The 17398-nt window shown below is 39.1% G+C and overlaps 1 protein-coding gene across 1 annotated transcript in view; it reads right to left on the reverse strand.

Annotated features, from left to right (window-relative positions):
* The window catches only part of GUCY2F (guanylate cyclase 2F, retinal), a 208437-nt gene that overhangs the window by 7939 nt on the left and 183100 nt on the right, over window positions 1-17398 (reverse strand). Inside the window, exons 15-16 of the mRNA XM_006889911.1 lie at window positions 6719-6893; window positions 2764-2862 (exon numbers count right to left, since the gene is read on the reverse strand). Coding sequence (XP_006889973.1) covers window positions 2764-2862; window positions 6719-6893 — 274 coding nt within the window. The remainder of the gene's footprint in view (window positions 1-2763; window positions 2863-6718; window positions 6894-17398) is intronic.

A 17398-nucleotide genomic window follows, 5' to 3' on the forward strand; every position in this document is an offset into this window, starting at 1 on the left:
AGTGGGAAATACCCCAAGATTTACCAGTTGAAATTTTGCAGAGACCCCTGGTGAAACAGTGTCTAAATGCTTGGTTGCAAGGTTGGTAGTTTGAACCCCAGCTGCTCTGGGGGAAAGATGAGAAAGATGTGGCAATCTGTTTTCTTTCTACTTTGTCCTCTAGGGTCACTGTGAGTTGGAATCAACTCTACAGCAGTGGGTTGGGTAGGGTTTTTTGGTACAGTCAGAGCTGGCCTTTGACTGAATACATATTGTTTTGTAACCAATGACTACAACCTGGAATTTAAAAAAAAAAAAACAAAAACAAAAAAAAAAACACAACAACAACCAAACAACTGTAACATGGAAAATCACAACAAAATACATAAAATTTAGAAAAATATTTGGAACCAAAGTTTAATCTTTGGGTGGACAAAAACCCCCATCGTTTATTAACTGAGGTAAGATTCTTGACCTTCCTGAAAACTGTCATCCTATGAAGGGAGACCTTGTTGAGGATGATTCTTAAATGAAAATCGAAGACTCATTCTCACACATGTTAGAGAAAGTCATTCTTTTAGAAGCTGATTATAATCTGAGTAAGAAGTCATGACTGTGAAGAACTGAAAGACAATTTCTTCTGTGTGTGCCCACCAAGACGTTCCTCCTCTTGAAAGCTTAGAGCTGATGTCTCTCATTGAAAGCATTTTTTTAACCCAAAGTCTCTACTTAAAAAAGAGCTATCTCACTCCTAAAAGCCAAATGCCAGGCAAGTACGTCTCTAGCCACCCGTAGGTGTGCCATCTTACTATCCTCTGGTCTTTAGGGAGTCTTTTGGTACATCAGTCCTGATTGATAGTAGTGGAACATACAGCTCAAAAGATAGTAGATAATTCATTCTGCCTACCATCCAGTCAATGTGCTGTAAGGAGAATAACTTCAGGAGTGGGTCACTAGTCACTCCTATGCTACAGCTTCAGTGGATTCAACTGGACACATGGCATGGAAGCTACTGGTTTGTTTTTTTTTAAAATAGAGATATATGGCATATTTTGGGCCCACAGGAAATATAAGAGGTTAAAGGCTACCTCTTTATAGGTCCTCAATCAGATGTGAAATGTAATGCCATATCTGGGACACAGTCATTAGATTTCAGAAAGGGCACACTAGTCTGTACCTTTAGTGTAAGGACTGCATTTGTATGCATCTCTGGAAACCTCACAGGACCTCTCTTGCATAGCCAGTGCTTAATAAACACCTGCTGTAGGTGATCCAATCCACTTTCTTCTTCCTAGCTGATCACTGGGAAAGGTGCTATTTAAATCCTAAAATTTAATTTCTGTTCTCAATCCTATATTTCCAATGTGGAATGTGTTGTCTTTTCCTAGTACAAACCAGAGTATGACGCTGGTCTTCTACAAGTTCACATCAGTCCAGGGTACTGTGCCAAGTCTGCATTGCAGTTCCTAGGTCAATTTCACTTCATCTTAGGCTGCACTTCCACAGGAAAGGCATATGCAATACCATATGCATGCAGTGGTTACTGGGTGACTACTTGCATGGCTTCACCCATGTCTGTGGCATTCGAAGACTTTCCCAGATGTCAGAAAATTTATTCTGACAACAGATTCTAAGTTCCTTGCTGCCTCCTTAATCATGGCTTCATAGGCTAGATTGACTAAGACTAGACGCATTGTGCAAGCCTGTTTCTGCACATGAGTGATGGGAAGTGGGGTCAGACAGGGCACCACCCACTGTGATACAGGCCACCATATCATCAGGGACTACTTTTCTGAAGTTTGGGAAGGGCTTGTTTGCCCTTCCAGAGCCCAGACTGCTAAGGGCTTAAGTGCTTTTTCATCAAATCCATGCAAGCAGGAGATAGAATCAAATGCTGTTCACTATGCTTTTCTATAATAGCATGGACAAATTGCTTTGCTCAGCCATGATACATTTAAAAGGCACACTGTGATCCTGACATTGCCTTCATAGTGGCAGTAAATAAGCTCGCAGTAAATAACCAAGAAAGAGTTGATTGGTTTTACCAGAAATGAAAAAATGGCATAATGCTTTGTACAATTTTCTTCCCAAGGAAGAGGGGAAGAAATGGATGGTACCTTTGATTACCATGTCTATTTTGATAGAACTTAAGGGTTTCATAAGCAGGCAAGGCAGATTTAATTCTTTCAGAATGGCAAGCTCTTTAGACTGAAGGATTATTGCTATAGGTTAAAGGATTATTGCTTGCTAAATGCAAGGGTTATTTGAAGAAGCCAAAGTCCTGTGGTTTTAATTAGCTCAAAAACAGGTAAGAGCAGCCAGCTAGGAGGCAACTTGCTTTGGGTGTGTCTCCAAGAACTAGTTACAAAACTGAAAAACTCAGTTTCTTTCATTCTTTTAATAGCTTCCCTAAAACCAGAAGAACGGCAATTCCTTTATTTTACCCAAAAGATATTTCCCCCCGCCCCCGTTGTTTTGATCAAACTGACTGGCTATTTCCGTGTCAATTAGCTACAACTTTATTTCTGTAACAAGAATGGTGTATGTTCAATCCAACATCACCCCCTACTGGTTCGGCCACCATAGACCAGGAAACTGCATGGAAAATATCCTTAATTTTCTCCAATTATCTATTCTTTTTCTTTAAAAACATTAAAACCCCAAACACACCATTATCTTTCAGCTGGCTCAAGGAAGAATCAATTTCCCTGTAATTCAGAGGTATCATCTGCTCTCCCCTCCCCCGCTGCCTCCCCCCTCCACACACACCCCGTAGGTACTCACGTAACCCTGTTGATTCCATCCGAGAAGCAGTGTTTACAGTGTCTCCAAACAAGCAGTATCTGGGCATGGTGAGGCCCACCACTCCAGCAACAACTGGCCCTATAGAATAACAGGAAGTGGGTTTACAGTCACCAGATGAACTGCTGATAGAGGAATACTGCAAGGGGAAAGAATATAATATTATCAAAGAACAAAACTGGCCACCAAATAACTCTGGGAATCCAAAGGAAGCCTTGTAACAAGTAAAAATGAAAATTTATAATGATGCAGACATGACTATCCTTCTCATTATGCCTTGGTTCCACATAACAGTTAAACCCAAGATGCTTGTATCTGTCAACAGGGACAAATTAGTATCGAATCCCAATCAGAAAAGCCTGGGCAGGAACACAGAACACAAACATGTTTAAAAATGTGACTCCTCCTTGTGCCTTAGGGTGGGAGGGCAGCATCTCAAAGGATTGTCTCTCAAAATGTGCCTACCAAGAGAATTATTGCTAAGACCGTCCAAAAGCCGAAAAGCTGGAGAGAGAACTTTCAATTATCTAAGATCAGGACATAGATGAACAGCATAGATAATTCAAGAGTATTTTCTATTTTCCTTTAGAGTGTTTTGTGTTCTAACATTTTACAGTGCCTATGTTATGAGTTCAGGAAGTAGGCAGTAATTGAAAATATTTAAACAGTTACCCTGACAATTCAATTCAGGAGTAACTAGAGACGGCTGTCCTTTCATGTCTTTGGTTTCTGTTCTGAGTTTCTGTTGAAACTCTTCAGCATTATACCTTTTTATTTTACTGTTTCCTGAGTTAGGGAAAGTGATTAAGTATTTTATTTATAGTTTGCCCTGCTTGAGAATGAAAAGAAATTAGAACTACAAAACATTGATAAAGGGCCTTTATCACCCACGGTTCCTTTTCTTTCATCTTTTCCTCATTCAGAAGCATTCAATGAGCACGGAACTAGGCATCAAGGGGATTTAAAAAAAAAAAAGAAACACATGGTCTCAGTTCTCCAGGAGTTTATAGTTTAATTGGAGAGTAGAGACTATTAAAGAGGAAACAATTCAATAATAACCCGAGACAATTCATTGCTGCAGCAAGATAAATGAGACAGACAAAAGTGCCATAGTCCTTTAGAGACTGGAGGATAGCTTATTAAGTCCTTTCTTGGCCAAGAAGGGGCAAGTAGAGAAAGTAAGCTCTGATTTGGACCTTGATGAATAGGTAGGTTTTGTATAGGAGAAAAAAGATGTGACTCAAAAGTTTGAGGTTGGACTTGAGCGTGGGCAGCTATTATAGAAAAGAGACTGCCCAGCTCAGGTATCTGAGGAGGCAAGGATGATTAAGTAGTTGTACAAGACAGAGGATCTTGAGCCACTACTGAAGTCTGAGCAGGGAAAATACAAGATGAAAATGAGGGTGGGGTTTTTTTCCTTTCTTTCTGAAAGGGAGCTTTGATGGTGTAATCTACAGGGAGTCGCACTGCTGAACTAAAGGAAGAGCCTCTCTCGCAGGTCAGATCCACCAACAGCTCTGAGTGAGAATGAGGAGCAACTTCATCCCAGGAAGTTTACAGCCTCCAGAAAAGCCACTGGAAAGTCAGCTAGGAGCTGGTTCCCACTTGATGGTGATTAGCTTTGAGGTTGCTTTGGTGTTTTTTTTTCCTAAAGAACAACATACAGAATGCAGTGAAAGAGGCAAAGGATAACATCAAGGAAACCTGTTCATTCAGGTATAAGGTAATGTCCCAGATATAGGGTGGTGGCAGAGGTGCAAAATGAGAAAATAAAAGAGAAATAGTGTAAAAGAATAATAAATAAACTTACTTTCAGATGAACACTTATGGGGGATTCCCCCCTCCCAGTGCATATTAATGGTTAATGGGGAATTACCATGGGTTTTATTAGCTTGTGAGGGCACTCTGGTGGTCTAGTGGTGAGAATGGGCAGTCTCCTCCCATGCAATTAACTGCCTCTGAAAACCCGCCAGAGGGTCAGCTACGGTCGGCTCCAACTCTATAGTACACACAACAGTAATAATTAGTTTGTGCTAATCTACTAGAAAAATAACCTGAAGAGAGAGAGAGAGACAGAGAGAGAGAGATTAGATATAAATATATATTGAATTCAAAGGGATTATGAACTTTCCATGAAGAGATGCTGAAAGAGGTTGGAAATGTAAAACTGGAGTGCAAGTCAGAGGTAAGGACTTAAATTACCGAGCATCTGCTCCGCTCTAAGCACTCAGGATACAAATATGAGTAAGATATGGTTCTTGTCACCAAGTCTAATGGAGAACAGATTAACGGACACAAATAATGCTGATGCCTGTGAGAAAGATAGGTGGAGAGACAAGAATGGAAGCAGGAAGGTACTACTGGAATGAGGCAGGTAAAAGATGCTAGTGGCTTGGACATAGATATAAAAATGAACTACTATTGAGTTCATTCATACTCATAGTGACCTTAAAAGATCAAGCAGAGCTGCCCTATAGTGTTTTCGAGCCTGCCTATCCTTATAGGTGCCAGACTGCCCCACCTTTCTCCCACTGAGTGGCTGGTGAGTTTGAACCAATAACAATTAACACACCTAACTCACTATACCACAAGAACACCCACAGGTATCAAGGAGTTGCAAAATATATTTAAGAAATATTTAAAACTAAGATGTTTGTAATTGGTTCCATATTGGAAGTCAGGGTGAGGGAAGAGTCATAGATGACTCCCAAGTTTCTATCTGTGGTAACTGAGTGAATAATGATACTACCTACTGAAATGGAAAATGGAGGAAGAATAGGGGGAGTTTGTGAAGGAAGAAAAATCATTCTCTTCTGGATGTGTTGAGTCTAAGGTACATGTAAAACATTCTGGGGGAAATATAAGCAGAAAGTTTGATGTTCAAGACTGAAACTTGAGCAATAGAGCTGTACTGAAGCCGGGGAGTTGGAAGTTATCTGCACAGAATGAAATAATTCAGGAGAATGCATGTGTGTGGAGGGCTGGGAGAATAGGACAGTGGATCAAGTATAAACCCTGGGCAATACTTGAATTTAAGAGACTAATGGATATAGAAGTAATCATCAGAAAGTAGTTGAAAATAGTTGAAAGCCAGGTTGAATGGATTGAGAAAGAAATGAAAGGTAGGGCTTGCAAAGAGCAAGGAAACCACAATTTTTAGTCCTTTACAGAAAATATGGGAGTAACCACAGAGAATAGGAAAAGCTCAGAAAATTACTAAAATTAGTAAAGGAAGCACAGATGTACTCAGAGTGGAGTGGAGTGTAGAAGGGCACATCAAAAAGTCAATTGAGGGAAGATTGGAAGGTAATTGTTGAGAATGTTGAATGCTACAGAGAGATAAAGGTGGATAAGAACAAAGGAAATGGAAGTCAAATTGCAAAGGGATGGATAGTGGGGGGGAAATGACACAGTAAGCATAATCCTTCTTTTAAGGAGTTTGGTAAGGAAAGAATGAAAAGGATGCAAAGAAAATGAGCCTAGAAGAGTAGAGGATAGATATGCACCAGGGGAGAAGGATTCAAAAGGAGACAATAGGTGAGATATCTGTGATATCAAGTAAGATATCGGTCAAGATATTTGGAAGGATGCCATAAAGGAGAGCCTGAAGATATTCGACCAAGAGTGAATGTTCAGCTAAATGAATAATTATCAATGAATTATTCTGAATATAGCATGTACCTGGAGATTATAGTCAAACATGCAGGTGGGTCCCAAAGAGGAAAGTAGACTGAGAGAGCTTGAGACCTAAAACAAGTTCTACTATCCACTGGGGGAAGGCAGATGCTGAGAATAGAGAAAACTTAAAGGACCACTCAGACACTAGCTACAGAACTGGACACCTGGATAATCCACCTGCCAATATTCATAAGAGAGCTACCCATTTTCTGATGTTCTCTCGAGGCACCTGGGATTGTCTTTAGCTGGCTGCTGTTACCTGAATGTAGGCCAATTCGAATCCGAACAGGCATGTCTGGCATGTGCCGCATCTTGAAGGTGCCCACAGAGCTCAGGATATCTAGGGACATGTTTGCAATCTCTGCTGCATGTCTGCTGCCATTCCGCTTTGGGAGGCCAGAGGCCACCATATAGGCATCTCCAATGGTCTCCACCTGGCAATCAGGGAAAACAATTAGACAAAAATTAGCTTCTTTGGACTGATAGAGAGAGAGAGAGATGATAGATAATAGATAGATAGAATACAGATAAAGATTGATAGATGACAGAATACAGATAGAGATAGATGATAGATAGATAGATAGATAGATAGATAGATAGATAGATAGATAGATAGATAGAATTTTTTTCCACAATGCACAATAGTTATATGCTAGAGGCCAGGTGTACTTCTTAAGACTCCAGGAAGAAAGAGAGAAACAATAGTTTACACACTTCACTGCTTTATAAAAATATCACTGTAAGGAGCTTCCTGAAAAATATCAGTGTCTCAGCCCTGCTGAACCCCAGAGATTCTCAGATTAAATGTCTCTACTTCATAGGCTCCTGGCTGACACTACAGAAATAATCAGGCTCTAAGCAATAGCTGAAGGAAGGGAAAAGGGGAGATTTTTGGAACTACCCCTAGGGTGTCTTTGAGACATCCTAAAAACATCCTCAAGCAAACATTTATTCAGAAAATACTTTGATAAATGAGTTAGGAAAGCTTAGGGGGATACTGAGAAGGGGAGAGGGAAGAGGAAGAGACTCTTCTCTCTGGTTTGCCTTGCTAATATGTTAGAGTTTGATTGGTTGGCTCATTGGGTAGGAGAACTGAATTTTTAACTATCAGCTACCTTTCCCCCTGCTGTGATATGACAGGCAGCAGTACTAACCCTCCATTACTTTGCAGTGGGAAGTTAGAACTGACCACCTGAAAATAAGAAAAGCAAATATGTGCTTCTCCTCTTACCCACACAAAACACAACATTCTTCAATTCATCATACAGTGGTGGCTTTCACGCTATTGTGATGCTGACAGCTTTGTCACTGGTAATTCAAACACCAGCAGGGTAAATCTATGCTAGACAGGTTTCAGAGGCACTTCCAGATTAAGAGAGACTAGGAAATAGGATTGCCGATCTACTTCTGAAAATTTTGACTAGGGAAAACATTATGAAAAAGAAGCTGTCTGAGGCAGTGCCAGAATCTGAGCCTTTCATGATAGAAGGTAGCAAAAGGAACTGGGAAAGAGCAGCCTCCTCCAAGTAGACTCATCCTTAATGAGGCACACCCTTAAATGATGTCCAAGAACTTCATTTGGTAATGTGGCAAAACCAAAATAAGTTTAAGCAGCTGCAAACATTTGTTAATAATTGGAACAAAGAAGTATGAAATATGAATTCTGGAAAATTTTTATGTGCCATCGAGTTGCCCGCGACTCATAGTGACCCTATGTACAGCAGCTTTGAAGCCTGCCCTGTCCTGAGCCAATCTCATTGACTCTGACACATTTACCCCCACTGCCCCACTAACCCTGTCAATCCATCTCATCCAGGGTTTTCCTTTCCTGCACTGTCCCTCCATCCTTCCAAGCATGATGTCCTTCTCTAAGGATCAGTCCCTCCTGGTCACATGGCCAAAGTATGTGAGACAGAGCTTCAAAATTTTAGCCTCTAAAGAGACATTTGGTTTCACTCTCTCCAAGACAGACCTATTTGTTCTCCTGAAACTCCATGGTATGTTCAGTGCCATCAAGCTGAGTATGACCCATAGCAACCCTCTGAAAAACAGATGTGAACCCTGCCCTATTCTGTGCCATCCACACACTTACTAAACACACTTCATATAATGGTGGCACTCACTGTGTCAATTCACCTGATTGAGGGTTTTCCTCTCCTTCATCTACCTTCTGCATTTCTGAGCATATGCCTGAATCAGACTTAGTCTGATTAGTCCTCAAACTGACATTATTACTCCTCAACAATTTGGAAAGGTCCCTAACTGCATACTTTCCCAATGCAATACATCTCCTGATTTCCTGACTGCTGCTGGTACCAAACAGGTTGATTGCAGATCCAAGTAAGATAAAGTTGTTGAGACTTTCAATCTTTTCTCCATCTCTCATGATGTTGCCTATCTGTTTAGTGGTAAGAATCTTTGTTTTCTTGACATTGAGATGCAATCCATATCCAAGGCTATATTTTTTTATCTTCTGCAACAAATGCTTCAAGTCCTCCTCACTTTCAGCAAGCAAAGAGTGTCATCTGCATAATGTAAGTTATTGATCAGTCTTCCTCCGATCTTGATGCCTTTCTTCCTCATAGAGTCCAACTTCTCAAATAATTTACTCAGCATACATATGGATAGGTACGGAAAGAGGCTCGAACTCTGATGCACTCCCTTCTTAATTTTAAATGATGGACCCTTCTCTTGTTCTGTTCACACAACAGCCTCTTAGTCTAATTTTCACATAAGCACAAATAAGTGCTCTGGGATTCTAATTCTTCTCAATGTTAGCCAAACCGTGGTATGATCCACACAGTTTAATGTCTTTGCATAGTCAATAAAGCACAAACAGACATTCCTCTGGTATTCTTTACTTTCAGCCAGGATCCATCTGACATCAGCAATTATATCCTTGGAAAATGATCCTCAGCAGTGTTTTGCCTGCATGTGATATTGAGGATATTGTTCAATAATTTCCACATTTTGTTGGATTTTCTTCCTTGGGGATGGGAATAAATATGGACCCCTTCCAATCCATTGGCCTGGAATAGACGGGTGACTGTATCCAGGGCTGCATTTGTTAACTGAAACAAGTTATTTGGTATTCCATCAATTTCTGGAATATTATTTTTTGCCAATGCCTTAAATGCAGATTCAACTTCCTCTTTCATTACCATTGGCTTCTGCTCTTATGGTATGTCTTAAAATTTTCCAGTGTCAGTTCTTTAAGTATAGTGACTATGTATATCCCCTCTATTTTTTTTTATACTTTCTGGGTCATTCAATACAATTCCCATATCATTTTTCAATATTGCAACTTGAGGCTTAAATTTGTTTTTCAGTTCTCTCAGCTTGGGAAGTGCAAAGTTCTCATCTCTTTATTCTCCAATTCCAACTCTCTGCAAATTTCATTATAATACTTTGCTTTTTCTTCTCAAGCTGCCTTTTGAAATTCTCTGTTCAGCTTTTACTTCAACATGTTTTCCCTTTGTTTTGGCTTCTCACCACTCTTGTGCAATTTTCAGTCTTCTGATACTCATTTTGGTTTTTTCTTTCTCTTCTATCTTTCTAATGACCTTTTGCTCTCTTCATGGAATATATGCTTGATATCATTTCACAACTGATCTGGTCTTCCATCATTGGGGTTCAGTGCTTCAAACCTATTCTTAAGATTATTTTGAAACTAAGATGGAATAGATTGAAGATCATATCTTGGTTATTGTAGACTTGTTTTAATTTTCTTTGGTTTCTATTTGAACTGGCACATGAGTAATTGATGGTGTGACCCACAGTCTGCCCCTGGCCCAGTTTGGACTGCTGATATTGAGCTTCTCCAATGATTGCTTCCACAGATGTAGTCAATCTGACTCCTATACAGCCCATCAGGTTAAGTCCATGTGTAAAGTTACTATCTGTGTTTGTTTTTTTTTTTAAACACCCACATGAATAAATCATTGAAAGTATAAAACTCAATCATTCCATTTCCAGCCTCATTTCTGTCACCAAGTTCTTATTTTCTGACCACTCTTCCTTCTTAATTGTTTCCAACTTTTACTTTCCAGTCATCAATTACCATCAAAGCATCTTGATTTGGTGAATTTTAGATTGTAAAATTTGATAAAAATTTTTAATTTCCTCCTATTTGGCTCTCTTTATATGAGCAGGTTGTTGTTGTTGTTATGTGCCATCAAGTTGCCTGTGACCCATAGTGACCCTATGTACAGCAGCTCTGAAGCCTCTCTATCCTAATCCAGTCTCACTAATTCCAACACACCAACCCTCATTACTCGAGTTACTATATCTATCAAACTCATCCGGGATCTTCCTCTTCTGCACTGTCCCTCCACCTTTCCAAGCATGATGTCCTTCTCCAAGGGCTGGTCTCTCTCCTGGTCACGAGCCCACAGTATGTGAGACAGAGTTTCAAATTCTAGCCTCAAGGAGAAATGTGGTTTCACCCATTCCAAGACAGACCTATTTGTTTTCTTGGCTGTCTATCGCATGTTCAAGACTCCTCTCCAGCATCACAATTCAAAGGCATCTATTCTTCTGTCATCGTTAGTCATTGTCCAGCACTCTGATGCATAACAAGCAATTGCAAGGACCATGGCCTAGATCTGGTGCACCTTAGTCTCTTACTCTGGAGAGGTCCCTGACAGCAGATTTTCCCAATGCTAATCGTCTTTTGATTTCTTGACTACTAGTGCCAAGAGTGTTGATTTTGTATTCTGACCATTTAAGCTTACTGGAAATCAATCAGAAAAATAGATATGCAGCATGCACTATTAATAACTTCTAATTTAAAATTAATTAGCATCATGTTTGATTAAAAATGAGTTATGAATTTTGCTGAGGGACAGCTTATCCAAATTCAGACTTAGTCTTGAGAGTCTGTATTTGTTTTGTTGTTTTTAAATGACACAAGTTGAACTATGTCATCTTGCAAAAGAAGTTTAGTGAGCTAGAGCAAATTAAAAATTAATATCATCACTTAGTTAAGAACAGATTTTGAAAATGTTATTGGTGAGTTTGCTTTCATTAAAGTTAAGACTTGAAACCTTTACTGATGAAGATAAAACACTATAGTCTTCAAATAGATTAAGTCTTAACACAAGGAAACAAAACCCTCACTACTAGACCAAAAGGTAGCCTCATGATTAGACAAATTATTGAAGTTGCCAAGGATTTTATTTTACCTGGATCCACAGTCAACACCCATGGAAGCATCAGTCAAGAAATCAATGGCTGCATTACATTACCAAAATCAACTCTCATCGATCTTTTCAAAGGTGCTGTGGAGCAAGGATGACAGTGTAAAGACTAAGGAGTGGCAGACCCAAGCCATAGAGTTTTCAATTGCTTCATATGCATCTGGAAGTTGGACCATGAATAAGAAAGATCAAAGAATTGTGCTGTTGGTGTAGAGTACTGAACACCCTTTCGATTGCCAAAAGAACAAAAATATCTTGGAGGAAGTATAAGCAGAGTGCTCCTGATGAGGAGGCAGGGATGATGAGATTTAATCTTACACATTTTGGCCATAATGTCAGGAGGGACCAGTCTCTAGTAAAGGCCATCATTCTTGGAAAGGTGCAAAATCAGAGAAAGAGATCCTTAACGAGATGGAGTAAGTGATTGCATAATGGAAATGGTGGGGACGGTGTGGCACTGCGCACAATTTTGACCTGTGTATATAGTGTCGTTATGAGTCAAAGTTGACTTGGTGGCACCTATTGACAATAAATAGCAAAAGTTGGGAAAGTAATAACTATGATAACATTTTATTTTTGGTATAAATAAAATAGTGAAACAAAAAAAAAAGAGTGTTGATTTTGGAGAGGAGCAAGTTGTAATTGTTAACAACCTCAATCTCTTCTTCAACTATCATGGTGCTACCAATTGACCTAGTGGTGAGAATCTTTGTCTTCTTGATGTTGAGATTAAAAACATATTGAACACTACAGTCCTTAACCTTCTGCATCAAGTGCTTCAGGTCTTCTTCTGTTTCAGCAAGCAAGGTTGTACCACCTCCATAACATAGGTTGTTGATGAGTCTTCCTCCAATCCTGCCTGTTGCTACAGCCTTCTCATAAAGCCCTGTTTCTCAAATCATCTGTTCTGCAAATAGATTGAAAAGTTATATATATATATATTTGAGACTAAAATTTATCAGAAATATTTTCTTCTTTTTGTATATTTTTTTCTCTTTAAATTTTACACTGGTTTATCTACAATGTTCATATACATTTCCCCTTACACTAGATCCACCCACCTCCCCAACATATCAAACTGTGTAAGCCAATGATTACCACCCATCCCCACTTCTGTACTTCTTCCCTTCCCCTCTTAGGCCCTCATACACATTTTAATTTATTAAATTATTTTAATTTATTTAATATATTTCTACAATAATGGTCTTATACAGCATTTGTCCTTATGGGACTGAACTACTTCACTTGGCATAATATTCTCCAGTCCCTCCCAAGTTAGGTGGTGATTTACAAAATCATTGCTCCTGTGTGCTGCATATTCCATCATGTGCATGTACCATAATTTCTCAATCCATTCAATTGTGGTTGGACTTCTGGGCAGTTTCCATGTTCTTGCTATGGTGAATAATGCTGTTATGAACATTGGTGTACAAGTCTATGTTTGTGCCTCAGTTCTCATTCTCCTGGAGTATATCCCCAGCTATAGAAAAGCTGGGACATATGAATTTTTATGTTCAGCTTTCTGAGAAAATGCCAAACTGCCTTCCAGAATGGTTATACCATTTTATAATCCCACAATCAGTGTATAAGAATTCCTATCTCTCCATATCCTCTCCAACATGTATTACTTGCTGTCTGCATTGTTACTGGAGTGAGATGGTATCTCATTGTAGTTTTGATTTGCATTTCTCTTATTGCCAGCTATTTTGAGCATTTCTTCATGTGTCTGTTGACCATCTGAATATCTTCCTCTGTGAAAATTCTTTCCATATCTTTTGCCCATTTTGTAATTGTGTTATCAACCTTTTTCTTGAGGCCCTGTAGGATTCTGTAAATTTTGATATAAGACTCTTATCTGAAATGATATTGCCAAAAAAATTTCCCAATCAGTTGGTTTTCTTTTCACCCTGCTGGGAAAAGTTTTTGATGCACACAGGGATTTAATCTTTAGAAGGTCTCATTCATCAGTTTTTATCCTCTTCAAATTGTGCATTTCTGGCTGTATTTGGCAGTCTCTTTAAATCATAGACTTCACTATCTAAGCTTGATCCTAGTTTGTGTCTTATGAGCTTTATGGTTTGGGACTTTTTTCCCAGGTCTCTGATCCACCTTGAGTTGATTTTTGTGTATGGTGGGAGATGTGGATCCTGTTTCACATTTCTGCAGGTAGCAGTCCAGTTTTGTCAGCACCATTTATTAAAGAGGTTGTTATTTCCCCATTTGATAGGTTTTATATCCTTGTCAAATATCAGTTGACCATAGATAGCTGGGTCCATTTCTGTGCTCTCAACTCTATTCCATTCATCTATGTGCCTGTTGTTGTGCCAGTACAAAACCTACTACCACTGTGTAGTAGGTTTTGAAGTCGAGGAGTGCTATGCCTCCCACCTCATTTTTTTTAGAAGTGCTTTGCTTATTTGGGGTCTCATTCCTCTCCAAATAAACTTGACAATTTCCTTTTGGATCTGTAGGACATATAATTGAACAAGAGTTATATTGCCAGGTCTTCTTTGTATGCTGTTGTTAGGCACAATGGAGTCTAGTATGACACAAAGCGATCCTATAAAAACCAGATCTGAACCCTGTCATATCCTGTGCCAGCCTCACACTTTCTAACATGCAAAAGTCCATTGTGGCAGTCATTGTGTCAGTGCACCTGGTCGAGGGTCTTCCACTCCTTCTGCCAACTCCCTACCTTTCCGAGCATCATGTCCCTCTGCAAGGAATACCCTCTCCTAGCTACATGCCTGAAGTACCTGAGGTAAAACGCTTTACTCTGGCTGCACCCTCTCCAGGACATATCTATTTGTTCTTTGGCCATTCATAGGATGTTCGATGCTCTTCTCCAAAGCTCAACGATAACAATTCCTTTCCTGTCCTCTTTATTCATTGTCCAGCTCTCAGCATAGCAAGTGAGTGGAAAGACTATGACCTGAATCAGACTCACTTTTGTCCTCAAATTGACATCATTACTCCTCAGTCCGTTGGAGAGTTCCCTAACTGCAGACAATGAAAGGCTGGTTGATTACTCTATGAAGAGTAGAGGAACACAGATAGTTATAGTAGTAGATCCCAGAATGGAAATCAATTGAAATGAGGATACATAATGACAAACATATTTTAATAATCGGAACATAGAAAGTACATAGTTTTAATGTTGGAAAACTAAAAATTGTAAAAAAAGTGAAAAGGAACACATGAACATCAACATTCTAGGTATTAGTGAGATGAGATGGACTAGATTTGGCCAATATTAATCAGATAATCAGATGGTATACTATGCTGCGAATAAAAAACAAAGAAGAATGGAGTTGCATTCATAGTGGGAAAAGTCAATTTCAATTTATAACCTGAAATTCAATATTGTGAGTGATAGGATATTATCCATACACATACAAAGAAGACCGTTAATATGATTACTATTGAAATATATTCTCTATCTGCAGTTAGGAACCTTTCCAAATTATTGAGGAGTAATGATGTCAGTTTGAGGACTATGGTGCATCTGATTAGGGCCATAATATTTCTGATTACTTACTATGCATATGAGAGCTGGACAATAAAAAAGGATGACAGAAAAAGAATTTATGCTTTTGGGCTGTATGTGGTATTGGAGATGAGCACTGAACATCTCATGGTGGGCCAAGAGAATGATCAGCTATGTCTTAGAAAGAGTGTAGCCTGAGGGCTATTTGGAGGCAAGAATGATGAAGCTTCACCTCAGATACTTTGGGCATGTTTCTAGGATGGGCATTACTTGGAGAAGGACATGATACCAGGAAGGGTGAAAGGTCAGCAAAGGAGAGGAAGACCCTTAACTAAGTGATTTGACACAGTGACTATCACAATGAGCTCTAGTGTGTCAGGAAGTGTGAAGATGGCACAGGATAGAACAGGGTTCAGATCTTTTGTTCATAGGGTCACTATGAGTTGTACTCAACTTGATGTCACCTAACAACAACAACAACAACGTCTAGAGACATAGAGGAAGAAACTGAAACTTTTTTACTAAACCTTGCAGCCCCAAATTGACCAACATGTGTTACAGATGCCTGGAATGCAAAATTTGGAAACAGTGAAGAAGAAATAGTATTTGGGAAATAAGGGTTTGATGATAGAAATGAGGTTGGAAATGGAATGATACAATTTTGTAGTTAAAAGGATTTGTTCATTGTAAATACCTTTTCTAAAAGACACAAAACAGCAAACTTACACAAGGACTTCACCTGATGGACTGCATTGGAATCATTGACTAGATCTGTGGAAGGAATTGTTGTAGAAGCTTAATATCGGCAGTCAAAACTAGGCCAGGGACAGACTGTTAGTCACACCATACATTACTCATGTGCAAGTTCAAGTTAAGACAAAAAAAAATGACTCTATGAGAACCAAAATAAGTTGAATATATTCCATCTGATTTTAAAAATCATTATAACAGATAAATGCACACCCATGTTTACTGCTGTGTTATTCACGATAGCAGAGATGGAAGCAACCCAAGTGCCCATTAACAAATAAACAGATAGAGAAACAGTAGTATATTCACACAATGCAATACTATGCAGTGCTGAAAACCAAGGAACTCATAAAATTATTATACAAAATGGGTGACCCTGGAGAACATTATGCTGAGTCACCAAAGGACAAATATTGCATAATGCCACTGTTAGAAAACAGGACTGATATTGGGAGTTGGGAGAAACAAAGAAAAGAAAAATGAACACTGCATTGACACAGAAGAGGGAAAGAACTGTTTAAAAGAAATATATTATTAGTCATGATTGGCACAACAGTCCAGAATAAGAAGTATATAGAAAAGTGGATTGGGGGGGGTTGTACAAAAATGAACGATTGTTTTTAAAAGAGAAAGGGATCTGGGGGCATGGGCAGGGAGGGAAAAGTGCAACAATGAATGAATGAAAATCCTACAGACTGGGAACAAACATTTGGTAATACCATCTCAGACAAGAGTGTCATAATGAAAGTTTATAGAATACTTCTGGGCATCCACAAGAAAAAGACTGATAACCCAATTGCAAAATGGGCAAAAGACATGGAAAGAATTTTCACAGAGGAAAATATTCAAATGACCAACAGACATAAAAAGAAATGTCCCAAATCAGTGGCAATAAAAGAGATGCAAATCAAAACCACAATGAGGTACCATCTCATTTCAGTAGCTGTGGTAAAGTTTAACATGACAGCAAGTAATAAATGTTGGAGTGGATGGAATAGGAACTCTTTTACATTGTTGGTGAGACTGTACAATGGTACAACTATTCTGGAAGGCAATTTGATGCTTTCTCAAAAATCTGGACATAGAAATATGACCCAGCTATTCCATTGCTTGAAATATACCCCAAGAAAATGAGAACTGTGGCTCAAATGGAAAGTTGTACACCAATGTTCATAGCAGTATTATTCACCATCACAAGAACGTGGAAATAGCCCAGATATCCAACCACAAACAAATGGATTGAGAAGTTGTTGTATATTCATACAATGGAATACTACACAGTACACAGGAGCAATGATTTTGTAAATTACTACTTAACTTGGTAGGGACTTGGTAGGGACAAATTTGTTCTCTCTAGGTTTGCTCCCTTTCCTACAGGTAACCTTACCACTGAGTTTTACTTCAGACCTGACCCCGAACCCAGTGCCAGTGACAAAAAGGAAATACAACTGACAGCTAAGGAAGCAAAGGAGGATGGAGCCTCTGGGTTCAAACAGCCATCCCC

Source organism: Elephantulus edwardii, unplaced genomic scaffold, assembly GCF_000299155.1.
Source record: "Elephantulus edwardii isolate Elephantulus edwardi_28Jun2011 unplaced genomic scaffold, EleEdw1.0 scaffold00083, whole genome shotgun sequence".
In the NCBI taxonomy this organism is placed as follows: Eukaryota; Metazoa; Chordata; class Mammalia; order Macroscelidea; family Macroscelididae; genus Elephantulus; species Elephantulus edwardii.